The sequence below is a fragment of the Cenococcum geophilum genome (genome assembly GCF_001692895.1).
Source record: "Cenococcum geophilum 1.58 unplaced genomic scaffold K441scaffold_39, whole genome shotgun sequence".
Lineage (NCBI taxonomy): Eukaryota > Fungi > Ascomycota > Dothideomycetes > Gloniales > Gloniaceae > Cenococcum > Cenococcum geophilum.
Genome location: NW_027137597.1, coordinates 87,734 through 114,440, shown reverse-complemented (window position 1 = coordinate 114,440; position 26,707 = coordinate 87,734). Strand labels below are relative to the sequence as shown.

General features: G+C 47.8%; 7 protein-coding genes across 7 annotated transcripts; 3 read left to right on the top strand and 4 right to left on the bottom strand.

The window, feature by feature from the left end:
- Positions 1–3,746: 3,746 nt before the first annotated feature.
- On the bottom strand, positions 3,747–7,301 carry K441DRAFT_574888 (uncharacterized protein; the record flags this gene model as incomplete). The annotated part of the gene is made up of 3 exons (XM_067644127.1): positions 3,747–6,488; positions 6,540–6,757; positions 6,959–7,301. The coding sequence occupies 3 exons, from the start codon at positions 7,299–7,301 to the stop codon at positions 3,747–3,749; spliced, it is 3,303 nt and encodes a 1,100-aa protein (XP_067500864.1).
- Positions 7,302–8,060: 759 nt separating this feature from the next.
- Positions 8,061–8,784, top strand: K441DRAFT_729081 (uncharacterized protein; the record flags this gene model as incomplete). Its single annotated transcript, XM_067654187.1, has 3 exons — positions 8,061–8,114; positions 8,169–8,236; positions 8,378–8,784. The coding sequence occupies 3 exons, from the start codon at positions 8,061–8,063 to the stop codon at positions 8,682–8,684; spliced, it is 429 nt and encodes a 142-aa protein (XP_067500863.1). The 3' UTR covers positions 8,685–8,784.
- Positions 8,785–10,318: 1,534 nt separating this feature from the next.
- On the bottom strand, positions 10,319–11,838 carry K441DRAFT_688866 (Mob1/phocein; the record flags this gene model as incomplete). The annotated part of the gene is made up of 2 exons (XM_067652239.1): positions 10,319–11,515; positions 11,629–11,838. 2 exons carry the CDS (start codon positions 11,836–11,838, stop codon positions 10,319–10,321), a joined length of 1,407 nt encoding a protein of 468 aa, XP_067500862.1.
- Positions 11,839–12,623: 785 nt separating this feature from the next.
- On the top strand, positions 12,624–14,383 carry K441DRAFT_698436 (vitamin b12 biosynthesis, cobw-like protein). The gene is made up of 5 exons (XM_067653061.1): positions 12,624–12,708; positions 12,764–12,775; positions 12,833–12,929; positions 12,996–13,512; positions 13,583–14,383. The coding sequence occupies exons 1-5, from the start codon at positions 12,654–12,656 to the stop codon at positions 13,937–13,939; spliced, it is 1,038 nt and encodes a 345-aa protein (XP_067500861.1). The 5' UTR covers positions 12,624–12,653; the 3' UTR covers positions 13,940–14,383.
- K441DRAFT_205736 (uncharacterized protein) lies at positions 13,839–15,327 on the bottom strand. The gene is made up of 5 exons (XM_067640512.1): positions 15,151–15,327; positions 14,781–14,889; positions 14,626–14,708; positions 14,321–14,473; positions 13,839–14,221 (listed from the first exon to the last, which is right to left on the bottom strand). The coding sequence occupies exons 1-5, from the start codon at positions 15,227–15,229 to the stop codon at positions 14,127–14,129; spliced, it is 519 nt and encodes a 172-aa protein (XP_067500860.1). The 5' UTR covers positions 15,230–15,327; the 3' UTR covers positions 13,839–14,126.
- Positions 15,328–15,414: 87 nt separating this feature from the next.
- On the bottom strand, positions 15,415–20,308 carry K441DRAFT_641478 (nucleoporin Nup157/170). The gene is made up of 5 exons (XM_067646655.1): positions 19,826–20,308; positions 17,311–19,770; positions 17,170–17,258; positions 16,468–17,112; positions 15,415–16,359 (listed from the first exon to the last, which is right to left on the bottom strand). The coding sequence occupies exons 1-5, from the start codon at positions 20,115–20,117 to the stop codon at positions 15,709–15,711; spliced, it is 4,137 nt and encodes a 1,378-aa protein (XP_067500859.1). The 5' UTR covers positions 20,118–20,308; the 3' UTR covers positions 15,415–15,708.
- A 133-nt stretch (positions 20,309–20,441) lies between these two features.
- K441DRAFT_664614 (GatB/YqeY domain-containing protein) lies at positions 20,442–21,409 on the top strand. Its single transcript, XM_067649376.1, has one exon. It carries the CDS (start codon positions 20,606–20,608, stop codon positions 21,212–21,214), a length of 609 nt encoding a protein of 202 aa, XP_067500858.1. The 5' UTR covers positions 20,442–20,605; the 3' UTR covers positions 21,215–21,409.
- The last annotated feature ends 5,298 nt before the right edge of the window (positions 21,410–26,707 follow it).

Below are 26,707 nucleotides of genomic sequence, written 5' to 3'. Positions count from 1 at the left end.
AATTTTAATGCAGCTATGAATTTATTTTCAACCACCAGCCGGCTCAGATCCATTTATTGCCATGGAATGTGCGATCTTATAATTTACGAACGTGTGCAGACTTTACAAATGGCGATTGTTGTTATGAGAGGCCTAAGTGATACCTAGTTAAGGGCTTTGAACGAACCCAGCGCTGGTATCCCTAGTTCACACACAATTTACAAGATGCCGCCATCACGAGCAGACCCACATTACATATCTTCATCATCCAGCATATCGTCTTCGCAGCTCTAGGGCGTGCTTATCCAAATACTACCGTAGCCCCATATTTCGGGGCAACCGGCTAGCTGGCGTCAGCGGTACAGTACAAGCCTAAACAAGGGAGAAGTTCCATAAATCATTGACACATATAAGACCTCCTGTATCTCTCCCCTTGTTCCGAAGGGTTCTACTCCTTACTTTTCGAAATGGCGGGCCTACAGGCGAACGCCCATCCTCCAGCGTCCGCGTTGTACCCATTAGTCTCTCACAAGAGATCTTGACTTCTGCGAAAGTCATCGGCAGTTACTTGTCTGCCAATGGATATCCCTAACTCTCTTTCTCTCCAAATGCTCCAGCAGCAGCACCCGCAGAACATAACTGGAAAGGACTCGGGGCTGGCCTTGTGGTTGATGTGAGTTATCAAGCCTTATTTCAATAAAAATTCTAACATTTACAGGTCGGAGGATCGGTAGGTCATGCTAGCATTGCAATCGCAAATGCGGCTCCCAAGCTCTAGACCATTGTACAAGATCTCCCTGAAATCTTCCAGGGCAAAGCAGCGCTGCCAGCAGCATTGAAGGATAGGACCACTTTCCAAGCCCACGATTTCTGAACCCCACAACCGGTCAAGGATGTAGATGTGTATTTTATCCGTTTTGTCTTCGCGACCATTCGGATGATGACGCTGTCAAAATTCTGCGAAATATTGTCCCGGCAATGAAACATGGTGCAAGGCTTGTGGTGATGGATACCGTGCTTCCCTAGCCAAACACCGTGGGGCAAAGTGAAGAAAGACTTCAACGGTATGTTGTTCTAGGTGTAGATGTTAAATAAAAGCAAGCTAACCTAGAACAGCATCCTAGATCTTCAGATGATGAATTTTTTCATGAGGGCGAAGGAAAGGGAGATTGACGACTGGAGAAAGATTTTCAAGAATGCTGATCAAAGACTGGAGGTACGGAGGGTTGTCGCGCTGCCAGAGAGCGCGATGTCTCTGATAAAACTTGCGATCAGCGGGAATGATCCGGAATAGAGTAAAAATGATTATGCGGCAAAGGCACATATAAATGATCTTTCGTAGCAGTGTAGCTAGTTCCTGAAAGCAACGTTAAGAGATATGAAGAGCCCTAAAAGACTGTGAGACGCAGTAGAGACATTCAGTCCAAGATCGTGCAAAAGGTGCTCCCAATCGATTATTGATAACTGCGGTTGTTGCTAATGGACACGAGGCAGTATATGGTTGTTCTTTGTGGCGGTCAATGCGTGCTTGGCAACTTTGCAACAAAGCCGACATATTAGAGTGAATATCTCAATAAATCCATTCAGAGCGATTCTAAGTCCGCCTATGACGATGCGTAGGTCTCAGCGCACTCCTGCTCAATTTTCCTGTATATCGACTTACAGCCTCAAGTCAAAGCTATGCCACCTCCCTTAACTCCAGCGTCCAGGGCTATCCGTTGGAATATTGACGACGCTACTACAAGCACCGAGCAGGCTGTAAGCTTGCTCCGCGACCTGGATTAGCCTGATTGCTCTTGAATTAATTACTAGAATTTAGCATACAACTTTCCCAATGACGAGAATGAACAAGATCGCTTTGATATTACGCATGCACTCTTCACTGCGGCACAGGGAGGAAAGCTACACCTCTGTCCGAAACCCCTGAGCTCTTCGAGAATATTGGATATCGGGACCGGAACGGGTATATGGGCCATTGATACGGGTGACTTGTACCCCCGATGCCGAAATAGTATGCAATTCTTCCTCGCCTCCGACCTGCATAAAGTTAAATCAGCGAAGATAGGTAACGATTCCAGCACCATCCAACCAAAATAGTAAGCCAAGCCAAGTTCCCATTTCCCTCCATTTCCCTCGCCAAAAAAAGAACCCCTGAGCACACCGAAAACTCCAAAACTCTACGAATCAACAAATCTAGGGTTCTCCAATATGTCTCCTTCGAATTTGACGATGCCGAATCCGATAGGCCTATTCGACCTCTGTTCGGTCTTATCCACAGCCGCTACATGTCCGGCTCCAGGATTGGCCCGGTTTGATAAAACGCTGCTATGAGTGGCCCTTCCCATTTGGCAACCCAGCTCGGTCAGCGCTAACCCGGGCCTCCTTCACCCACCCTTCTTCTCACAGACACATCGAAGTCGGCGGCTGGTCCGAATTCCAGGACCTGGACGTCCGCCACTATTTTGAAGACAAGTCGATCGAAGAGGGCAACAAGGTGGTCGAGTTCATGAACTACATCATCGAAGCGTGCGACAAAGGTGGGCCATACGACGCTTCCTGGCCCGCGGACTTTCAGTGTTGGCTTGTTCACGCGAGTGTTGGGGCGGTCACCGGAGCGGGTTCAATTATACCTCGCTGAGGTACGGAGGGATATGAAAAAGAGGGATGCGCATAAGATGTTGAATTAGTAAGTTTCTAAATGTATTATGAGCTTGGGCTCATAGGAAATTGTGTTCCAAAACCCTCCGCAGTAGAGAGGCTGTGTGAGCTTCTCTTCTTTCTATTTCCCCTTTGCGAAATTGGAGTTAGTCATGTTGTTTGGGGCCAGCGAACGGAGTGAATATTGGCCTGGGATAGGTTAAACGGCCGGGTGGGGACTGGAGATGATGTGTACGATTAATGGGTTATGATAGTAGTTCTCGAAATGGATAAACTATACTTAGAATGAAATAGAGAGTCGGAGCCCTTACCAAAAGTTCGAACATAGATCGTTATGCCCTGTTAGTCTAAGCAATGAAATAGAACTCATATAGATCAAGGTTCAGTCAAGATAGATTTTACATGCCGTGTAGAGATAGATCTTGCTAGAGACAACCCTAGGTTCCGTGAACGTCTATAATTGCGTAAAGATACTAGATCCGCTCCGAAGTGGCCGGTAACACCGAGTACTATCGTATTAACAATGATGATGGCCTTCTGTTAAGTCGCTGATATTTCAATCAGCGATTGAGCCAGGCCACAGAAGATGACAGAAGAGAGGAGGTAGAGCCCAGACATTACGCAGATTTAAACGATTCGAAACCACGACAAACAATTGAACTACGACATGGGAAAAGAAACGAATATTGCATTATCTCGGGAGAGGTGAAGACAGTCTCAAGCCGAACGAAATCATCGATCCAATTCAATTAACAGGAATAAAGACAATTCGCTTTTACGCTTCACGCAACCTTACCCGCCAAAATGAGGAAATAAAGAAGAGTTGATAGGGATAGAAGCCCTTAGACCTCCCAGGCGAAGTGGGGTATAAGTTTATCGAAAAGACCGAATCCACCCATTTGTTCAAATATCAATCCAGAAGTCACTGCCACACACCATAATATACACATAAACAAATTAAACTCATAACCGAAAACGCCAATGATAAGAGAATCCAGCTAAGGCCCACCTTTCCCAAAGGAAAATCATGTATACCATGTCATCAATACATCGCTTATTCCAATATTGAGCCAAATGATAGATAGAGAAGAGAATATAAGGGGGAATATTTATGAACCCGGGGGTGTCAACATTTCCATACATTTTGTGAGTAGATTGGAAGCCTCGTGGAGCAACTCCCACCTTGTCTTCTTGAACATGTCGCGGACGAGAATCAGCATTCCTAGACAGGCGTTTCGGTTGGGCATTTTCGCAAGGTCATCCGGTGCACGGACCCCACCCACTCGTCGTAAGAAGCCTTGCATATCGCGAACTTTGTCCTCATGTGTTATAAGTTTGTACGGCGATTTAACAGGTCCATCGAGCGCATAGCCGTAAGACCATACAATCAGCGTTGCAAAATACAGCACCCAAGGTCGGTTGAGCAGGAAATCATCTCGAGCTGAGTAGTCGAAACCGGCGGACGATGTCGAACCGCCCGGTGGCGTGTGCTCGTCCAGAACAAGGACGGTGGACAGGAACCTGAGAGCATAGAAGGTCGCATCCCGAGCACGAGCGGTGGGAGCCCATGTTTCTTTCATGCGCTTTTGCGCTCCGTTATAGTCCTGCGGTGTGATGGACCTTCCCAGTAATCGGGTAGCGCCCGCATAAATCTGGCAATCCACAATATCAACATGCATTGCCATATGGGCCATATGATGTAGGACTGTCCGGCTCTCGAACACGTTATCATCGTCCAGTCCATTGGAGTACAGATAAGCGTTTGGAGCAGAAAGATCGTTAGGTTTGGCGAGAGAAGCATCGAAATCTTGTTTCCAGAAGTCGAAGGCTCTTGTAAGAGATCCTCTCCACTTGTCTCGTCCTCCTAGTGCTTGCGATACCCCAAGCGAGCTGACTTGCAGGTCTCGCTGATTCATGTGCCAGGATACGCTTAGAAGGCCGGCCATCAATATAGTTCGTCCGAAGGAGTTGGTCCGCACACTCTGTCCATTTAGCGTCTTTTTCAATCCATCCAAGAAGGTTGTTGGTTTGATGCCATTCGCGTGAAGGCTAGCTTCGACTCTGCCTACTTCTGAGCTGCTTGTGGCAGACCAGAGAGCTTCATCGCAAGGGAGCGGTAGTCGCATCTCATGAGCAACCATAACAGCTGAGTGGCCGAACATGGTTGCATGTATGGAATCCATTACAAATGCTGCAAATGCCGCTCGTCGTGTTGCCTCATTAGTGATCCAGTGGTTCCACCATTCGTCTGGAGTATTGGCTCCAGATGTATGAATACTGTTCATGCCATTCTTAGCATCCTTGATGCTTGGCGGAGAATCCAAGGCAGACCTGCCGATTAGCGAAGAGCCTCTGCGCATTAGGGTGAGCGTCGTAGCATGATGGATGTGAGCTCGCTCGTGCAAGGGGCGAGTGGAATACATCTTTTCAAATATTTCCAGAAGCAACAGCGCCTGGAAGATCCATAACTTCGCTGGTGGCCTGAAGTCGGCGTCCATAAAGATCTCCCAGCGTAAGTGCCAAGCAAGGAAAGCGGAGAGCTGTGAGCAGGCTTTCGTGGTCTCAAGACCGTAAGTCTTGTCAAGACATGATGCTCCCAGAGCCATAATAGCCAATAGCAGTAGATCAGGACATGACGCAGCATTGAATGTAGGCCTATGGAGAATGGGCAACTGTGGATGGAAGTGAATCCAATATGAGCCGATGTACGTTTGCATCATATGCAAGCTGAGAACATGATGATCATCGTCCTTGTTGCCGTCACAGATCTCATCCTTCTGCTTTTTGACTGGTGTATGGTCGGTTTCGTTGAAGCGCCCCATGATGAGATCGAGGAGCTGTTGTCTCTTATCTTCAGAAAGGGCAGATTCCGGAAGACTGGTATCTAAAATACTATTGACTGCCATGGGGTGTTGTGGAGGCGCCGGCTGATTGAAGTAACCAGTTACAACTGGATCGTAATTGAAATAAGGTGCTTGAAGGCCAATCTGAGAAGCACCACCCATCATGTTGTTCGCGTTTCCGGATCCGGTGGGATAGCCCATAGGAGACGCGCCAGGGCCAAAGTTTGAGTCGTTGAAGAGCCATGCAGCAAAGTCGTCAGCCATGGCAAATGGAGAGCGACTGTAGCCTTCTCCACCAAATACAGGAATAGCATAAGACGGAGTCATATTTTCCAGTAGAGTCGCCTCAGATACGCCATTCATTCTAGTATCGGTCGATGAACTGTTTTCCATTCCGTTCATTGGCGTGGGTCCCGAAGTTCCACTGTACGAAGCGTCGTGGTCTCTTGAAGTAGGCGTTTGACTCATGGTGGGAAATTCTGGAGGCGGCAATGTGGTAAATGGTGGAAAGTTTTGCTGTGTTTGATATCCGGCTGGTGAGGATGTTGGATATTGATTGTTTATTGGCGCAGAGGTGTTATACGACTGAGCTGGGGTTGTTGCAGAGTTATAAGGCGAGTTAGAGCCATAGGACGATATATTGGAGGTTTGCGCTCGCAAGTCCGGCCGCGAGAAGTTTGTTCCATTGCTGAGATGTGGAGACATCTGAGGCCGTACATTGTTCAGTGAACCAAAGCTGGAATGTCGAGGCGGGGGACCATAATTCCCCATATTTCTTGATTGGGCATTAGCCATTTCATAAGGTTTTGCATCATTGCCGCGGTAGCTGTCATCGCTTCTCGTTCTATTCAATGGGTTTGGTGCTTGCCTCGTTGCAATATCTGAAGCCGGAGAATGTAGGGTTGGGTCCAAGGGTGGAGAAACCTCGGAACTTGCGGTGGCAGAGCTGGGACCGGCAGAGGCGGGAGATTGGACCATGAAAGTCTTTTCCGATGGCCCTTGCGGGATCTGTGGGTGGGGTCAGTAAATTTCGAGAATTCCCGCATTCATGTATCTTACCGTGGGGGAGTTTTGAGCCTTGCCAAGCTTCGCAGCAGCGGTTTTGGGGGCCATTGCGGCGGTCACAATAGGATTGATGTTGTGCATGAAGGTGTCTTTTCGCAGAAGCTGAGAGCCTCTAGCTGTATGTCGTTCCTTGTGTCGCGCGCAAAGGTCCTGTCGAACAAAAGACCGGTGGCATTCAGGGAAGTCGCAATGGTAGATTTGTTTTGGATTGTCTGGGGATGGCATGCGTTAGACATAGATTTGCAATTCCCACACGAGGAAAGTTCCAAAAGGAATGGGCAATGGTCAACTCCAGAAGCATACACGATCAGATGGGGGGATAGCACGATTGAATGGTCACGAATGCTTCGGTCTCGAAGCACTTTTTCTTCCGGAGCGGCGAATCATGAGCAGCCAGGATGAGTGCAACTTACGATTGAGCTGGTGCCTGTACAAGTGTTCTGCTCGAGAATAACTCTTGCCGCAGCCCTCATGGGGACATTCGAACTTCTTGTCCAGTCCTTTTCGGCTTCTTCTGCGTTTTCTCGAGGAGCCTCCTGCGTCGCCTCCATCTTCGCCGTTATTGTCCGCATCCATGCTGTCTCCATTCTCATTCTCTCTATTACGACGCCTGCCTCGAGCTTCGTCCTTGCCCGGTGAGGCGGGAGTTGGAGGCTCGATGGCTGGCGTCTCCATCTTCGCGGGTATCATGGACTCGAGACTTTTTCCGAAATCCGACGGGTGCCCTGCGTGCATGGAAAGAATTTGCGCCGTCATCGCAGTTGTAAATTGTGCAGCGTTGTAGGAGTGAAGGGACCAGGTTGAGCTCGAGAAATTGTCGAGGCAGATTCCTTGCGGCGGTGGCCAACTTGGGGGCGTGGATGTCGCGTGGTGACTACAGCCCTAAGGGACAGAGGTGAAAGACGGGGTAAAGGGTTCGGAGGTCGGCGGGCATTCTAGTGCGGGTTGAGTAACACGAAACGGTGGGTTGAGCAGGTCGAAGGGCTGAACTCGTACAGCAATCTCAATGCCTGGACGGGCTGGTGGAGATCACGGGATTGTCAGGTCCAAGCTGGAGAGCCGAGAGGGCTGGAGAGTTTGAGTTTGGATTTGGGTTTGGGTCAATGCTGGTGGTGGTGCTGTAAGGCGCGTGGAGGGGTGAGGATCGATAATCGCTCGCGCGGTGGACTCCGCTGCCAGATGACCTGCAGGAGCCAACGCTACTGGCTGGGGGAGCGGGATAATGACGAGTTGCCCGCAGAGGGCGAAACTCTTTTTTTGTGGAGGCCTTCACCGGCCCAAATCAGGACGTGGGATAGAGAAGGTTGAAGGGGGGCGGAAGGAGGGTGGGCAAAGGCGATGAACACCAGGTCGTCTGGGTTGGAGGCGTGAAGGACTTGACAGGGCGGGAGAGAGAAGCCCAAGGGATCTCCGCCGCAGCCGCCGATAAAGGTCGGCGGATCGCCGTCCGGGGTGCTCTTCAATTTGGGTTCATTCGCGCAGCGAGCTTGGATGGTGGGTAATGCCGCTACAGACATGGCTGCGGGCATGGCTACACACATGGCTACAGGCATGGCTACAGGGTCGACAGTACATACCAACTTCTTTGCCTACATACATACATACATACATAGGATGCGGTAGGTACATGTACATAGATGTCTTGTGCGCGCCGGCTGGCACCACACAGCGCAACGGGCAACAGCATCAAGGTACTCCATACAGTAGCAGTCACCTGCGCATCGAGAGAGCGAGAGCGAAAGAGGCTGCGGCGGGCGTAGGAAAGGCGGCGGTGCGGGCGCGCGCCCTCTCTCTCTTTTCCCCCCCCGTTTGCTTCACTGCTTTACTGCTAGCTACTGGCTACTGGCTACTGGCTACTGGCTACTGGCTACTGGCTACTGGTTACTAGCTACTAGCTGTCACTCGCTGCAAAAGTACCGCAACCTGCTACCCAGGACAGCCCGGACAGCCCAGGACAGCCCAGGACCGCCCGGGACAGCCCAGCTGCCTTCTACATGTACGACCAACAGCCGCAAAGGCCAAAAAGTGTGGAGAAGCGACCCTGACTGCCTTGGCGTGGGGGCGGTCAAGGCAGCGTGGGGTTTGCCCGCGGCAGATTGGGCCATGCCATCAGTAAAGGCCAGTAAAGTCTTCTCGTAAATTGTGGGCAATATCTACACATGAAGGGCCACGGTCGTCGTCTGCCACCTGCCCACTGCGGTGGTGGGCCAGTTTCTGCAAGCGGGGCTGCACTCTGCAAAAGATTGCAGTAAAGCAGTCCGTGCCATCTCTCAGTGCGCTCCTCTTGCGTGTGTTTCGTGCTTCGCCTGCTTCGCCTGCTTTGAGTTGTTCGTGATGGGATGCCTCCTCTTCTCCTCCCTGGGCCAGATGCTTCCCTCCCCTCCCACCATCCCTTCCATCCCTCCGATCGCTCGCTTCCCTCCACTTCTCCTCTCCTTCGTATCAATCTCGGCGCGCTAGAGGCTTGGGACGTGATACTCCTGTCTTGGCCGCTTTGTCTCTGCTTCCGGGCTATTACTTTATATCTTTTGTTGCCCCCCCGGCTCGGAGTCACACGAGATGATTCTCTTTTCACTCGATTGGATTCTTGGCCGCCGTTGCTTCTTCGCACCTTACTACTTTCTCTCAAGTTCGCCCGGCCCGTCGAAGCATCGAGGCGTTGCCGACGGCCCAATCAGGCATAACTACCCCAGATCAAAGGAGGGAGTCTGCAGGAGCAGCTAGGATTGGCAAGGAAGAAAGCGGCGGTCGTTGTGGCGTCTGCAAGCTCGCCAGCGTGCGATGCAATGTGCGGAAAAGCAGCGACCGCGGAGGGAGGGGGCCGCGAATCATAGCCATGTCGCATGTCACACTTGTCACATTTCGTTTGAAAAAAAACTTTTACTGTCTGCCGTTGCGTGATGTGGTGAAATCACTGGCTGTTCGGTATGCACAAGGCTTGAAGGTTGGTGGAAATAATAGGAGGGGAATAAGGGGATTCCCGCGGAGCTTGAGCTGCCAGACAACGAAAGCACGCGAGCTCGCCCTCCCAGCAGCGCAGGGCGAAGTCTGATTCTCTGCAGATTACTGTGGTGGACGACCTGCTGCTTTGGCTCGCAAACCTGAAATTGTTCGCTTCTCAATTAACTGATTGGTGCTAAATCCCCGTCCCAAGAGCCTGGATGTTGCCTCCATGGACGGCACGCTTTGGCCCATCGGTCCGGACGCGACGCCTTTCACGGCGGGAAACGGCGGAAAACGGCGAAAAAGCAACCGTTCCAGCCGTGGGTTTCATCATTTATCGACGACCCGTTGAGGCTCCTCTGCGCTAGACGCCACCTCACACCATGCTTCATTATTCTCACCGATCATTAAAATACGCCCGTCCAGCGCTCTGATCATTCACCAGGGGGGTTATTTGCGGAATTGCCAACTCCTTCTAGTGCACATCATCCAGCGCCCAACGACTTTCCCTACACACGACCGCAGTAATTAATACCTTTTAGTTTTCTGCATTAGGAACGCTAGCAACCCTCCATTGAAGTCTACCCGTTTGTATTGGTCATCTCGGTCAATGTCTGCCAATGATTTTGACCAATCCTGCCGTCTTCTGACCGAGGGTCGTGAACACCTCGCCAGACGTGTACGTACGAATAGCGATGCTTGAACAGCTGTTCCTCCGGAATCATCTCGAATAGTCTGATTTGGTTGGCTCACCAAAATAATTCTGTGGGGTATTTCTTTACTAGTAATGATGTGCCGTTGCAAGGCAATGGACTATTATACACGTGTCATTAATCTCCCTCTCCTGCGTCTCCAGCCGCGGACTTCTCTTTCTCCGCTGTCGCCTTCTCGACTGGTGCTTCAGCAGATGTTTGATCGGCACTACTTTTCTCCTCTTTTTCCGGCTGGGAATCTTCACCTTCGGGTGGACTTTGCCCTTCTGGCTCCGTAGTTGCAATCTGAGGTTGTTCCAGTTCAATCTCATCCTTTGCAGGATCGCCAGATTCATTTGCCACAACTGTCGGTTCCTCCTCCACACTCGGTTTCTCTACTTCAGGCTTTACCTCAGCTTCTGTCTTAGGCTCTGGTTCAGACTCAGGCCCTGGCGTTGGTATTGATTCCGACCCAGACTCCGACTCCGGCTTTGGTGCATCTTCTTTAGGTTGATGCTCCTCCTCTTCCTCATTCTCTTCTACAACAGTTGCAACGGAAGTAGCGCTAATGGAAGAAGTAGGCCTATGCCGCTTGGTTGTATTTCCCGAAGCTATAGTGGTATCCGCAGCGCCCTCAGGCCCATTCTCATTGGTCGCTTGTATCTGATCATCTTTCTGCAGGATTGTTGGTGGGTTCATTGCTGTTGATACAGGGGTCGAGTCGATGCCTTCAGCCTCCGACGGGATCGTGAAGTTATCCTCAGGGATTAGAGAATAAACGTCGCAGACAGTCTTGAAGAATATGTAGAGCCCGGATTTGTTTTCAACCTTCCAAAACATGTCGCGATGTTGAAACCATGCGTGTGCAAATATCCGGTAGACACGACGAAAGATATTCGTAAGCTGCCGCACTTGCTGGTGCGCAGAGTTTGTCTCTGTGCCTAACGCTAATCTGCTCGGAAAGTGTTTCGGAGAAGTAAGGGTGTTGGCTGCCCAGTCTAGTGTGTGACAACAATAATCAATAGCGCAGCATGATTTCGGAGGATCGTGGACGGCGCAGAGATATTGCCATTCTGATGCGCGCATTTCAGGGCAGGTTTGGGATGAGCATGGTGGGCTATCGGAGAAGAGAGCGATTATTATGGAGTTGACCTTTTGTGTGAGGAATCTACACAGCTCATAGAGCCAGAGGGCCTTGTCGACGCCCTCTGGAGGTTGCGCCAGGCGGAGAGCCTTCTGCTTGTCGATAGGAATCGTAGTCGTACAACCTAAGGAATGAGTGAGGAAGTTATGTAGAGCTTTGAGATGCTCCGTCAACTGGAAAGCAGAATCTATCTATAAATCTAGAGTCAGCTGTGATGTCCTTTGACCACTTGAACGCGACAGCTGCAGGCGAAATCTGACAGGGCTTGAAATGCGCCTGTACATGTAACCATCTACTAGCTCACCTCTATTAATTCTACCAGAGGAGGACCCTCTGCCATATCTGCGGCCTTTGTTCCAGGACGTATCCTCCTCGAAGCGCCATGGTCGACACTGCTGAACAGCTTGCCCTGTTCTTCAGAAGCGGCTATGGGTGATTTTGGACCAATTTGATCCTCGGCGATGGGAGGGGGACTTGGGAGGCGGGGAGAGCTCGACGGTGAGACGCCCGCCATCGTGCTCTACTGCTGCCCAAAGCCAAGTGCTGTTCAGGTTACGGTAGGGGAGAGGGCAGTTCGGTGCTGTGCCTGTTGACGCCAAAAAGAGCTGTCGAGGTGCGGTAGTCGGATTTCGGTGAGGCTAAACCTGAACCGACTTAGGGCCTCGAGACACCAGCGGTATCACTCTGCATGCTCTTTTCTATATCTCTTGAAATAAAAAGTGTACACATATTTAGCGCTATAAAGCTCATCGGTAAAACTTCCTAATAAGTTAGTCTTTGGAAGAGCTTTTGCAAATTTTATGCTCGTCTCCGCTGCACTAGTCAACTCCGTAATAATTTGTCGGCATAGTCTTATATTTCTTCGCGTATTCTTATATCCGACCCTCGAAACTTCTTTTATTGACTTGTTTACTAACCTTTATACTTAGAGAAAACGGTCAGAGTACTTCGGTAGGTTCTGTTTGTAATTTTCTATCATTCTTTCAAAGTATCTTGACCCTCGAACTTCACTCGCTGTTCCCCAAAGACATCTCTTTTACTTACCGTTGAAAGAATCCCAAGCTACAGGATATACTGCTAGATACTTGCTCTCAGCTTTTCTAGACCCAGCCACGCTGAGTCACTATGAACCTAGACATTGAGGAGGAAGAAGCTCCCCCGCTTTTGTTTGCTTCGGGAGAGGAGAATGTAGGGCCTGAGACAGAAGTGAACGAGCTGTCCGTTCTCAAAGTACCTGTTACCATAATTACTGGTGTGTCCTCTGCCACTATGCTTGACCTATTTTGATGGGAATTTGTAGGCTACCTCGGCGCTGGAAAGACTACACTAATGAATTACATCCTGACGGAGCGCCACGGGAAAAAGATAGCAGTAATATTAAACGGTTGGCACACTATCTCCTGAACCTTACAGACTCATTCGCTAATACCGCTGAGCAGAATTCGGTGACTGTATATCTCCTTTTTCTCTTCTCATTTCCTACTTCACTAACGGAACACCCACAAAAGCCGTCGATATTGAAAAATCCCTTACAGTCTCCAAGGACGGCCAGCAAGTAGAAGAATGGCTCGAATTAGCAAACGGCTGTATATGCTGTTCAGTCAAGTCCGTTTTTCTCCCACTTTTTCTCCCACTTTTTCTATTACCTCTTAGATCTGACTCCTTTCTCAGAGACTCCGGCGTTGCCGCCATCGAAGCTCTAATGGAGCGGCGTGGCGCCTTCGACTACATTCTTCTCGAAACTACCGGGCTTGCTGACCCAGGCAATATTGCCCCACTCTTTTGGGTTGATGAAGGACTAGGTAGCACGATCTGCCTTGACGGCATCGTCACACTTGTCGATGCAAAGAACATCCTAAAAAGCCTCAACGAGAAGCCCCCATCAACGACCCCTGGTCATCAAGAACATAGCAATGAGAAGCACGAAAACCCTGAGCTCACAACTGCACACTTGCAGATTTCTCATGCCGACGTTGTAGTCATTAATAAAAGCGATCTCGTCACTGAAGCCGAGCTCGCACGTGTTCGAGAACGCATCCAAGCAATCAACGGGCTTGCAAAACTGCACGTAACATTCCGGAGCCGGGTCCCGCAGCTCGAAGGTGTGCTGCTTGACCTCCACGCCTATGACTCTGTCGTCGCAAGCGAACTAGAATTTGCGAGTCGAGGACACAGCCATCTAGATCCGGTGAGCCTTACTCATCACACTTATATCACCCCTAGTTGAAACCTTGCGAAGATGTGCTAACACATTCTAGACAATATCCACAGTCACGCTGCCGGTCCCAACCTTAGAAGCGGAAAAACTGGAGGCACTCGACGCATGGCTCCGTGCAGTACTCTGGGAGTCCACGCTTCCGCTTCCCACGCCTTCTGAACTCGCAGCTGCCTCTTCGAAGTTTGAAATCCACAGGCTAAAAGGACGTATACAGCTTACTAATGGCTCTGTGAAGCTCTTGCAAGGTGTGCGGGAGGTCTTTGAGCTAATTGACGAGGCAGGTAGCCCACGTGGTTCCGAAGGAGATAGAATGGAGGTATACGGAAAAATCGTGCTGATAGGGCGAGGGTTAGGCGAGAAAGCGTTCAAGGAGAGTTTAAGATTAGCCGTTGGATAAAAATGATGTGGTTATAAAAGCGCAATATATTATAATCGCCTTTTTCTGTAATGAGCAACAGCTGTCAATTGAATATGGAAGGTCTACCCCATCCAGCGACCCTATTCCAGTTTCCACCTTCGCACACACTAGACCTCAGCTCCCGTCTCACCATCTCCGCGCCGATTTACCCGCTCTGACGCAATATTTAAAGTCCTTTCTTCCCGCTGGCAGCCTTAACTCCTGCAGCACGACTAATCACCGCATCTAGCCGGCCGAACATATCCACTCCCATAAAGACCGCTTTTGTTCTCACGTCAGCATAACTATACCAGCAATATAGCAATATCCTATCGTAGGATCCCCGGCATATATTTATATGTCATGGAATTAGCCACTTACCGAGAGCCAGGTACGGCACATACAATGCGCCTAGCGTGACTTTTGCATCTTGAGAAATGTTATCCCAGCTGAGGTAATCCGCGATGCACGTGAGTGTCGTTAGACCAGTTTGGACGGCGAAAAGAAGGAGATGGAGGGGCACTTTGGGGTCATCTATTTCCTATTTTAGTATGTTCCATAAATACATCAAGCCCTAAGCGTGCTGAGGGGGTGATATAAGGGCAATGGTGGAAGCTGTATGAAACCGAATGACGTGAAGCGGCGCAACATGGAATATCCGTATCACAAGGGGGAATTGCACATACCCCGGGTTAATGCTCCGATAGCCCATACACTTAGTGGAACGTGATAGAGGGCTTCCATCCACATGTAGACATTAAACCAGGCCCTTGGGCCCCATGAGCATTCGTTCAATTATGTCATAACTGTGGGTCCGGAAACAGTGATACTGAATACTTACGGTGGAATAACGAAGAATTGGTCTTGATATGTGGCAATGTACCACTCCCTGAGACCAGTCATCCACGTAGGCTTGGCTACTTCAGGATATATGGGGTAGAGATCGATCGCTATAATAGCACACTCACGCATTCAATTAACGTGGATCCCATATATTTTGCGTAGGCCCACGGACACCGAAGCTTTAAAAAATTCGGATGACTCCGAAATGCAGGTTGACATGGCCGGCATCTAGGAAAGAAAGCATGGAAAAGTGATGGAGAAGAAAGATGACTGAATGGACTAGAGGAATGGGACCGGCGATCTGCTGCCAAGAACGTAGGCTTGATGCTGATAATAAAAATAAAGATATAAAGGACGAAGCTACTTACCAAACATGATAGGCAGGTGGATGATGAAGAAGGTGAGGTATAGGATATCGCGCTTGCGAGCACTGAGCGGGCGTGCCATAATGAAAATGCAAAAAGCAGCAGGAAAACGGTTACTAGATAAAATATAGACGTGATACGGCCGGGTACTGATGGTTGTACTATTGCGCAATGTTGATTCAGAGCTTGTTTACTTGATGCCAAGCAGGCGGCATATAGGGTTGAGCTGGTTGCACGTGATTCTCGTATTCCAATCCTTTTAAGTATGTGGATTCTCATATGTATACACTAATCTCACTTATTGAATTTAGACCTTCCGACGCCTATAGCCACCCGCTATCTGAGGCTGTGTACAACAATATTCCAAACGACACCCACCAGAAGCACGCCCACCAAAGATGCGGTTTGCTTTTCCGTTCTGACGCGCCTTGAACACCACCAAAGGAATCTTAAAGAATAAAAGACCCTCCTAAACTCGGCTCACTAATTACCACTTTTACCAACATCATTAACGCGGCGAATCTGGTATTATTGCTCATGTAGTCCGAGGTATGAATACTTTTACCTCAACATGCTTTCCACTGTCGCTCTGAGCACTCTCCCTCGTTCCATCCACTCCCTACCTTCTTCCAATGCCGCCCCACTCAAAACTTCCTTCAAAGTGTCCGCAACTGCGATAGTATTCTCCTCGCCTCCAAAGACAACCCCATGTCTCGAGGTGTCCTCAAACCACTTCTCAATTACATAGATCAAATGCTTCGCTATGATCCGCTTATTGCGACCTGCAAAAGGTGGCTCGTCGGACCAGTAAAGGGTCTCCAATACTGCGACAAGTGATTCGCATGGGACATGCAACTCAAGGAAAATATCCAAGACCCAAGTCTGCGGGGCATCCATCACCTCCCCAGTTTTCCCCGCTTCCCTAGCTCGTTCAGCCGAGGTAGTTATGTCGTATTGTAGAAGTAGCGGCAGTAGAGTGGGTATTGGAAAGGTTGTCTCCGAGCAATTGAGGCGGCGACCTAGGGTCCGGACATTCTCAGCCACGAGCTCCCACGGTTGCGTGTGTTGCTGTTCTATGGCTTCGATGTGCAGCTGCTCCACAAGGTTGGTCCACGTCGCCCGGATGTCGGTAGCGTTGCGGTAATCAGCGGCGTGGTAAATCTGAATGCAGATGTCGTAGTAGCCGGCTTGATCTGCGTAGCCGTTGTAGAGCTGGCGTTACAAAAAGTGTTAGCATGAAAGTTTACAGCGAGGAAACAGCGGGAAGATTGTAGAAAACTAATGAAACAGATGATAGATATCAGGCGAATAGCGACATACCTCATCTAACGGTAAGATCTGTCCATCGAGTTGCTTCAGAACCTCGTCTCTTCTTTCTCCTTGCAGTCTGACATCTGACTTCATCCGCTGCAGAATGTCCTCCTGGATATTTGCCAGGTCTAGCAGATCTGAAACTTCTCTTAGTAGCTCCTGCCTTGACTGTCGGTTCATACGCATATCTGAGATCCCTGTAACTCTCGTCGACGCATTCGCTCTTGCACGGCTAAGATACTCGATCCGTTGCTCAAGACTCAGCTCAAAGCCACTCTTCACAAGCTGGAGCTGTACCGTTGCAGCTTCAAAATAGCTGTTATAATGAGCATAGTATCTCCATAGCAGGTCTGCGTGTGCTGCGTCGTCCAACGATTTGCGTTGCAGATAGGTGACAACATGGGGCGAGCTGATCTCTAGAAGGCGATCACTCCATCCCTGGCTCAGGTACCAGTCGTAGAGATATGTCTGGAAGACCTCATCGTCCGAATTATTGATTTCTTCATAAGCCTCGCCCCGCCGGCGGGCAGTGAGGGACAAAGTACCGTCCACCATGTCGGGCTTATCACTGCATGCCTTATCTACAGCGCGGATGACTTCATGCACAAGGTCATAGCATTTTGTCCGACTTTCAAAAGATGCTCTCCGGACATCCTACAAGCTATTAGTATATCCAGTATATCAATTTGCAGGGCGATCACTGGAACCCACTTGTTGGGGACAACCATCTTTGATCCATGCCAGTGCTCGGTTGCCACGGTCCAACTGCTGCGCGACTTTTAAAGCTAGCCTAATAGCTCCTATAAAAATCGTTAGAGAAACAACCAATTATTAATAGGGATATTGACTTACCAGCATAGAACGCCATCGATACATACTGCTTGACAGCCCATTCTAAGTGTTCCATAGACAGACTCGCCGCGACCTTCTCAAAGAGCTTCAAACTCTCATTCAAGAGCATACGACCAGACTCAGTATTTGCGCCAGCCTCTGAGGCTTTCTTAAGTTGCTCCTGGGCCTTGAAAATGACCACATCTTCGGAGCTGCAAAAGCTGCCACAGCGCCTCCGTAAAGCCTCGGCGATTGTCTCGACGTTGGATCCCTTGGCAATATTTCGATTGACAATAGCTTTAACTAGCTCCTTCGCCAGCTCCTTGCCGTTGGGTGAGCAGAATAGCCCCTCGAAAGTGAGTTCCCGCACCCTCTGTCGCGAGGTGTCCGATAGTGATAGCACGATCTCGTCTACCCTCTCATCAAATAATACTAGGACGAACGATATACCTTCGATAACACTTCCAATCAGCTGTACTAAACTCGTGAGCGCCCGATTCTCCCCCTGAAGCTCGACCTCGTCTTGTTTTGTCGCTGCTCGCCCCAGCGCCTCCGGTCCTGCTAACCCATCAATGAAGCTCTTATTCGCATCCAAGAATTCTTGCAGATGAGTAAGATCTCGCTGGATGCTCTGTAGCTTTAGTAGCTGGACTGCTGGGGCAACTGTTAGACCTCCAATAGGCGTACTACCCTCTTTCAGAATCGGCGATTTCCAGATTGAGCGCACCAGGCGAGAAATGTAGAGCGCAATACCCTCATGCCGTGGCGAAGGCCGTACGTTGTCAATCGCAGATGCGCTGTTGTCGACAACTGAGTTTTCGTTCAATTGCGCCTTTCCGCCGAATTCGATAAACGCTTTACGCGCATACTCCAAGATGTCGTGGTCCGTTATTTTGGCAACGCGAGCATCGGGAGTCACATCAGAACCCTGCCCGCAGGCAACTGCGAGAGCTGTAGCGCTCGTCTCGCCACGTCCATACAACCGTACGAATTTACGAAGTTCCGCTTCGAGTCCCTCTTCACCACCACCATAGCGAATAGCGGAAGCAAACATGTCTACCAGGCGACGGCGGCGAATCGTCTGGACTCCAGTATTTGTGAGAATGGCGATTTCGCTTCCGGGTTGATCAAATTGTACAGCCAGTTCGTTCCCAAAACCCATTGGTGAAGGTGCGGCGGCGAATGGCGGCGTGACCAACCCAATATCTTCCATTTGACCTCCAAGTTGAAGCCAATGGCCTAACTCCATGTATCTGAAGCCCTGTGCTGGCTCTTGCGGTCTCGCGATCCGTCCAGAATCCGGGGCTGACATGAACAAGAGATCATTATCGCCCGCTTGCGTCCTCTGCACGAAGCAGAAAAAGTATCCCGGTGCATATCTATTGGCCTTCCGGGTCATCATTAGCATCTTCGAATTGGTCGCAATTGGTGGCGCAGCTTGATATGTTGTTAACTGTGAGGAAGGACTCTGACTTGATGCGTGGCCTTCAGGGGGAGGAAATTTGACATGGTGAACCTGCATGCTGGTTGGAGCGCTAGATGAATCGCTGAAGTAGTACGTGCCAGAGGTTGCGCTCAGGAAGATGCGACAGCCGGTTGATGTTGTAGCCATGAGATTCAATCGCGCAGATTCCGTTGCAGATATAGGATCGATAGAGACAAGAGTGGCATTTGGTCCTAAAAGCTCTGATCTAACCATATGCCCGATCATTGTCTTTATACTGCTTAGAGGTCTCGTGATGACACAGTCGAGGGTATTGGCTGTTTTCATGTGAAACACTCTAATCGTGGAGGACGAAGATAGAGTATAGAGTAAATTCCGGGTGTCGTCAATCGCCATTTGAACGACATGTTCATGAACTATCTTTTGCCCGAAAGATATCGTGGAAAGTAGAGTAGAAGTAAGAGGCTTCGAAACATGGTTGATCTTGGCGCACCTATTCGCAAACCATTTCTCTTCTTGCTGGTATGTGATCTCGTAAATGTCGTCCGAGTCCCGTCCATCGCCAAAGAATATTCTTCCTGTTTTTGCCGAGCCTTCTATACAGCTGACTTTCATTCCCTTGATAGACACGTGCATGCGCGTTTGGTACAATGCTACGCTGTGAACTCCTTCCGGTCCTCGCTGACAGGACACACCAATCAAGTAAATGTCAGATATAGTCGCGACAACCAAAAGATGCGAAATCGAATCCACGAAAACCTTTGGTCGAGGAACAACCAACTTTACTGCTGTAATCGTATTTGGTTGCTCCTCGAAACCAATCAGTTCAGGATTCGGATGTGTATAGTCCCATAGATATAGCTGATTGTCTATCGTTATCCAGGCATGATTTAACTCCGCAAATAGCCCCATCATCGTCGACATCTGGCCGTGGTTGTACTGCTCAAATATCCGGTCGGGGATATCGTATGTCTTGACTCTCTGGAAAGGTGCCCATGCTGTGCTGGTAGGAATGTCGTAATCAGAGGATATACCTTCTACAAAATGGTAAGTATTCTAGATGCGAGGGCCGGAATTTGGGATGATGCTCACGTCCAACATAGGTATCTAAGTCAGGATACCTCGTTTCCTGAGTTAACGTCTCATTGATTGTTCGCGCCGCACGCTCTATAGGTGTAAGGGTTTGCGCCGTACTTGTAGTAGCTGGAAGTGCTACTTGTTGTGTGGGAGCAAGGGAAGGCTGGGTCTGCTGTTGGCCGACATTCTGGAAGGATGTAGTAGTTGATGGAGCTCGAAACACCGGAGGCCGAGAAGGCGCAGGAGTATTGATGAATGCGCCTGGCGGTGTAGGCCGCTGAGGGGTCGCAGGGACCGCGAAAGACATGGGCTTGAGGAAGAGGAAGAGGATGGATTAGCGTGTTGTCTTTGACATCAAAAACGCTGGCAAGGCATATAGTACAATGCGCCAAAAATCAGTCCTGAAAAATGAATGTGAGGAAAAAGGGGAGAGAGTCAAACAATGGAGTCGCGACAAATTTATTTGCAGGCACTTGAATGGCCTCTTGGGGGGAATTCTTACTCAAGGTTTCTACTGCGACAACAAAAGCTTGAAAGCTATGAGAGCCTGGGAGCGCGTCTCGGATCAACTTTTTTGCGTCGGTTTCCGGAGACTGGCATCAATCAAATCGAACAAGAAGCGAATGCCTAGAGAGAATATTGGAATTTGCAATTGCATTTCGAGAGGGAGTATCTACATATTCAAATACTCGAGGTTGGGCCACCGCACTACCTTGTTCTATTTTCTGTTTTCTATTGTTGGTTTCAATTGAAGCATTTCCACCGGATATTTGATTCACCGCTTCAACAGAGACAATGGCTTCACTACCCCGTCCTGTCTTCCATCTTTCCGCACGCACTTTACCTTCGAATTTGCTTCTCAGGGACCATGCGCGCCGTACCACCGCCCCACCCTGCTGTCGGTGTCTATCCTCCACGCCTCCAAACTCGTCCTCACCCATCCTCACGCAACTCCGCAACGACTTGAAGATTGCTATGCGTAACAAGGACACGGCACGACTATCAGTCCTACGTACTATATTAGCTGAAATTACGAACGCCTCCAAAACAAATTCTCCCATCGCCAACGACCTCCAGTTGCTGGCTCTGCTGCGGAAACGTATAGGAAGTGCGCAATCAGCAGCAGCAGAGTTCTCAGCAGCAAACCGGCCAGACCTTGCAACGAAGGAAGAGCAGCAGATAGCCGTATTGGAGGAGTACGCAGGCAGTGTCGAAACTGTAGGAGAAGCGGATATTAAGAACGCTGTAGAAGGTGTAATTGAGAAATTGAAAGCAGGTTCCGAGAAGCTAGATTTGGGCAGCGTGTTGAAGTCAGTAACAGGGCCAGGAGGCGAATTGGAAGGGAAGCCAGTAGAAAAGAAAGAGGTTGTTCGGATCGTGAAGGAGATGCTAGGGTCGACGTAATTCGGTGAGGTCAAAGCATAACAAATGCACGGTAGATAAGCGAAAGGCGGATGTAAGATAGTATCACGAATTGGACTTGTAAGATACGTGTAAGGGGAGGCGCATTGATGTGTAAGTAAAAGCAGTCACTTCACTCTTCCTAGTTTATTAGTGTCATACGTGCACCATTAGAAGAAGCTATGTACGAAATTTGACATTCTATTAATCCTTCTTCGCATTTAAGATCTAGTTCGCATTAATTTGTTGTGATATATAACGTGAATCTCAATTGCTGTCTTTCTAATCATTCGATAATCCGTGGCACAAATTTAGCAAGCATTAATATACAAACCAGCTGGCTTAGGCTTCTGGTTCTGAAAATAGCCAAGGCACATTTCATCAAGCCCATTCAGCTAGAATGTGACTGAGGTGCCAGCTGGGCACTCATGAGACCCAATCAAATAGCTGTTATCTGGCTAGACAGCATACGAACCGAAATCGAACAGCTTCGCTGGGGCGTTGACATAAGCAGAACAATCGGAACAGTGGAACGGAACGGTTAGTAGAAATAGCAGTCGAAACAGTTAGAATAGTATTAGGCCTAGAATATGTTGGTCGGAATAGTTAAACAGCATAATAGATCTAGTGGGTCTAGCAGCGGTATAGATCTAGAACAGTAGAGATAAAATAGTTAGTTAAGACAGTAGGGACAAAATAGCCGGACGGAATAGCGGCAGTAGCGGCAGCAGCAGTGGCGGTGGTAGAGCAGTTATTATTTAGCTAGTCGTTTAATATCAAAACTCTATATCTAGCCCTGTATCGGTCTGTACTGTATATAGCTTCTTAGTTAAGGCTCTGCCCGTGGCTTTGCATTAGACCCTATATCTAGTTATGCGTCTAGCTGTGCATTTAGCTATGCACTAGTAGCTCTGCATTATATATTCTACGTCCCTATCTGCGTGCGTGTCTATATGCGTGCCTATATGCCTACTTTAACTGCTAGCCGAAGACTCTCTAATTGGTTAGCGGAAATGTGCTGCAACTAATTATTCGGTCGTTTAATTAAGGTAGAAGGTTGGCCCGGTCGAAGGCTCTAACGGTTCTAATTTAAAGAGACGGCGTTTAACTAATTAAGATTTGACGAGACCCTAGCTTAACTTAAGGTGTCTTCTACTGCATATACTGTTGGAAAACAAGCCCGCAACGATATCACGTGATGAGACTTGTGGGAGAAACCTCTTGGCAAGAATCTGACCAATCAGACAACTTCGACCGTCGGTCGAAGTTCCTTGAAATCTCTTCAACCACCTATATAGAAAATAAGCAATACATAGAGTTTTAGCTCTATAACCTTAATTTAACAGGTTATAAGCCCGGGTTTACGCCTAATAAACTAAATCTAATTGCTTTATTATTGTTACAATAATTGCTATCGCAATATTACCATATGGGCGTGAAAAGTTAGTAAACGTTTACCTAACTTACAACGCCAAAAACCTATAATAAGCAGCTACGTAGCTGTTAACTATAGACTCTACGGTAAATATATAAGAGGATCCTATTAAGGACGAGCCTAATATAGTTTATAATTAAACAGTGGTATAATAAAGCCTGAAACTAGAGGCTATGGAAGGCTCCTAAGCCGTGCGAAAGCGTACCAACTCTAGGAGGAAACTCTTATACAGACTACTGGGGGGTAGACTGGTACTCGGGTAATACCGTTATAGATAGATAGATTAATTCTATTACGCTGTTGCGGTTCCTTAAGGTCCATGCAGCGGTTCTATGGAGCGCTATTCTCTACAGAGGAGGAAACCAGCACACTGGGAAAAACCTCCTCCTAGAACTGGCTAGTCGAACCAGTATACTATATACAGATGCCTCCTCCCACTGTTGGTGGACTAGTGTAGCTAATAGCCAAGGTGTATACTGCTAAGCACAATTTTTAGTCACATTATCGTAAACTCCCCCTAGCCGTGACCAATAGTATATCCCCGCCCCACTGTTGCGATAAATAGCGCCCTTACCAACATTCTCTACCGCCCCGTTGCGCGCCACACTAAGACTAGGGGTTGGTTGCTCCTATCACCGTTACAAGCCAACAGGCCTATTTTTTTAGCGCTGGCAAGCGCCCTTTAGCCATCTTAATACTGCAGATGGTGGCGCCTGCATACCCTTTTGAGATTTATGTGGAGAGTAAAAAGCCACAGGAAAGAAAAGGGCTGTAGGATTCGAACCTACGACCTTCGCGGTCACCACTCCGCGTCGGACTTCCCGATAGCACATCTCTACCACTGCGCCATCGCCCCTAATACCGTTATAAGATATCCAAAAGAACTGGTGAAATTCCCCGCAATTGGTGGTGGCAGCCAACTGCTTATAGTTTGGGACTAAAGCACTAGAAAACTGGGGTAGAGGCCTGGATAAGCAGGCATGTTGAACTCTACTGTATTACTAGCTAATATATAACTACCTGCCCGAGATGCGAATGTGGCTGGCCAAGACAGACACCAAAACACGTAATACTGCTATGCCCCCTACGCACCAATCGAGAAACAATGCTCTCAGCAGCTGGCACAGAGAACTATAATACACTGCTCTTAACACAAAAAGGCCTCAAGGCGGTCACCCAGTGGCTTATTAGTCAAAATGTGCTAAATCAGTTCCGGGTTGCAAGGGAAATAGTAATAGAAGGCAAGGGGGCGAGCAGCAGGTGCCCCCTAGTAACTCTACAGTAGTAGAGTAATAGTTTGTAATACTAGCGCGTCCGTAGGCTTGTTACGGCAGCAGTGGTTCCCAAGGAGGTTAAACAGTAAGGTAGTAGAGCACCATAGGCGCTAAGTAGGCGAGTCCCAAAAGGCGGGGAGATGGATCACGGGGTTTTCTCATTTTTCTTAAATAGAGTTTTCTCCCCATATGTAAATAAGGAGTAGTCCGCGTAGGCCTAATAGGGATCCAAATCGGACGTTAAGCAATGAATTATTATTATAATAAAGCCTTATAGGAAATACTATTGTAGACTTATTAATGGGCTAGGTATATAAGTATAGAATAGTTAATAACGTAAATATAATTAGTAGAGTAGGTTGCCTAATAGATTAACTCTAATTATATTCTAAGATTTGCTATAAAAAAGAAAACTATTTAAGTAGGGACTATGGTTCTTTAAATATATAATACTACGCCTAAGAAATATACTAAGTACATTAGTTCGTTAGTATGTTCATCGGGAAAATATTCGCAGGATGAGATTCAAGTAGACTTTGGTTTTCGCGTTTCGCGTAATTGACATGCAATTTAACTAACTCGACACGCAATTGACCAACTTAACACGCAGTTAACCTACTTAATATGCAATTTAACTAACTCGATATATAGTTAACTTACTTAACATGTAATTTAACTAACTTAATACGCAGTTAACCTACTTAATATGCAATTTAACTAACTTAATACGCAGTTAACCTACTTAACATGTAATTTAACTAACTTAACACGCAGTTGACCTACTTAATATATAATTTAACTAACTTAATACGCAGTTAACCTACTTAATATACTATTTAACAACTTTAAAAGCTAACTATATATCCTTTAACACGTAGTTAACCTACTTAAAAGTTAAATAATACGCAGTTAACCTACTTAACAACTTTAAAAGCTAACTGTATATTTCTTAACGTGCGATTAAGGTAAAGTTATATGCTATATATTTAACTATTATATATAATCTTATATAATCTTATACAATCTTATACAATCTTATAGTCTTATACTTGGAGGCTCTGCACGAGGCTCTACACGAAGCTCTGCGTACAGAGGCTCTGCACAAAGCTCTGCGCATAGAGGCTCTACACGAAGCTCTACACGAAGCTCTGCGTACAGAGGCTCTGCACGAAGCTCTGTGCATAGAGGCTCTGCACAAAGCTCTGCACGAAGCTTCGCATAAGGCTCTACACGAGGCTCTACACAAAGCTCTGCGTACAGAGGCTCTGCACGAAGCTCTGCACGAAGCTCTGCAGAAGCTCTGCACGAAGCTCTGCACGAAGCTCTGCACGAAGCTCTGCACGAAGCTCTGCACGAAGCTCTACACGAAGCTCTACGTACAGAGGCTCTGCACTAGACGACCGTCGCCAGAACTAGATAACCGTCGCTAAAACCACAACCGTCGCCAGAACTAAACAACCGTCGCCAGAACTAGACAACCGTCGCTAGAACTACAACCGTCGCTAGAACCAGACGAACGTCGCCAGAACTAAATAACCGTCGCTAGAACCAGACGACCGTCGCCAGAACTAGCAGATAACCGTTACTAGAACCAGACAACAACCGTTTAAATAACCAGCTAGCAAACACCATAAACAATTTAATCGATTAATTAAATTAATCCAGAGCCTATTACCGAATCAAATCAAATTAAGGCCTCCTAGGGAGGCACCCTAGATAACTACTATTTAAATGTATAGCTAGCGAACGGCTATAGAGAACAATTCGAATCAATCAGAGCCTTTAATCGGGCCGACCTCTCCCCTAAATTAAATTAGACACTATAGGCAGATATAAACAGGTAGGCAATATAAATAGGTAGACAATGCAGACAGGTAGACGATGTAGATAGGTAGGCGATGTAAACAGGTAGGCGATGTAAACAGGTAGGTAATGCAGACAGGTAGGTAATATAGATAGGTAGACGATGCAGACCAGTAGACGATGCAGATAGGTAGGCGATGTAGATAGGTAGACGATGTAGACAGGTAGGTGATATAGATAGGTAGGTGATGCAGATAGGTAGGTAATGTAGATAGGTAGGTAATATAAATAGGTAGGTAATATAGACAGGTAGATGATGTAGATAGGTAGATAATATAAATAGGTAGGCGATGTAGATAGGTAGGTAATGCAGATAGGTAGGTAATATAGATAGGTAGATAATATAGACAGGTAGACAATGTAGACAGGTAGGCGATATAGATAGGTAGGTAATGCAGACAGGTAGGTAATATAGATAGGTAGGTAATGTAGATAGGTAGATAATATAGATAGGTAGTAGATATAGACATAATAGATTATATAAAGAAGTGTATATAATTTATCTTACTAGCTTTATAAACGGCTTTAAAGTAGCCTTTATTATCTAAAATTATAAGTTATATAGGTTGCGCAGGTTGCGTAGATTGCGTAGGTTACATAGGCTATGCGTAGGCTACGCGTAGGCTGCGTATTAAATGAACTCGATATAGGCTGGTTTGTCAAGTTGGTTAATACCCTTAATGGCCCGCCAACGACGCCAACTTCTAGCAGCTGAGGTCATTTACAAGGGACAATATTTTGCCGATATTAGTATATTCCATATTTCTATATTCCTATATTCCTATATTCTAGACTTATAGCATAACTAACTATATAACTTAGCTACTAAAGACTCGCTAGGGAGACGCCGGACGAACACATAGCTCCCTTATCGTTAGTATATATACACTAGGAATGCAAAAACTCCTTATCCAAAAAGGAATA

Coding starts and splice junctions, on each gene's coding strand:
- K441DRAFT_698436 (XM_067653061.1), top strand. CDS start 12,654: ATGAATTACATCCTGACGGAGCGCCACGGGAAAAAGATAGCAGTAATA. Junction 12,930..12,995: donor TGTATATGCTGTTCAGTCAA/GTCCGTTTTTCT, acceptor CTCCTTTCTCAG/AGACTCCGGCGTTGCCGCCA. Junction 13,513..13,582: donor GACACAGCCATCTAGATCCG/GTGAGCCTTACT, acceptor AACACATTCTAG/ACAATATCCACAGTCACGCT.
- K441DRAFT_205736 (XM_067640512.1), bottom strand. CDS start 15,229: ATGGCACGCCCGCTCAGTGCTCGCAAGCGCGATATCCTATACCTCACC. Junction 14,890..15,150: donor CCACCTGCCTATCATGTTTG/GTAAGTAGCTTC, acceptor GTGCTATTATAG/CGATCGATCTCTACCCCATA. Junction 14,222..14,320: donor TGTGCCGTACCTGGCTCTCG/GTAAGTGGCTAA, acceptor TGAGAACAAAAG/CGGTCTTTATGGGAGTGGAT.
- K441DRAFT_641478 (XM_067646655.1), bottom strand. CDS start 20,117: ATGTCTTTCGCGGTCCCTGCGACCCCTCAGCGGCCTACACCGCCAGGC. Junction 19,771..19,825: donor CTTAGATACCTATGTTGGAC/GTGAGCATCATC, acceptor ACCATTTTGTAG/AAGGTATATCCTCTGATTAC. Junction 17,259..17,310: donor ATCGATGGCGTTCTATGCTG/GTAAGTCAATAT, acceptor CGATTTTTATAG/GAGCTATTAGGCTAGCTTTA.
- K441DRAFT_664614 (XM_067649376.1), top strand. CDS start 20,606: ATGGCTTCACTACCCCGTCCTGTCTTCCATCTTTCCGCACGCACTTTA.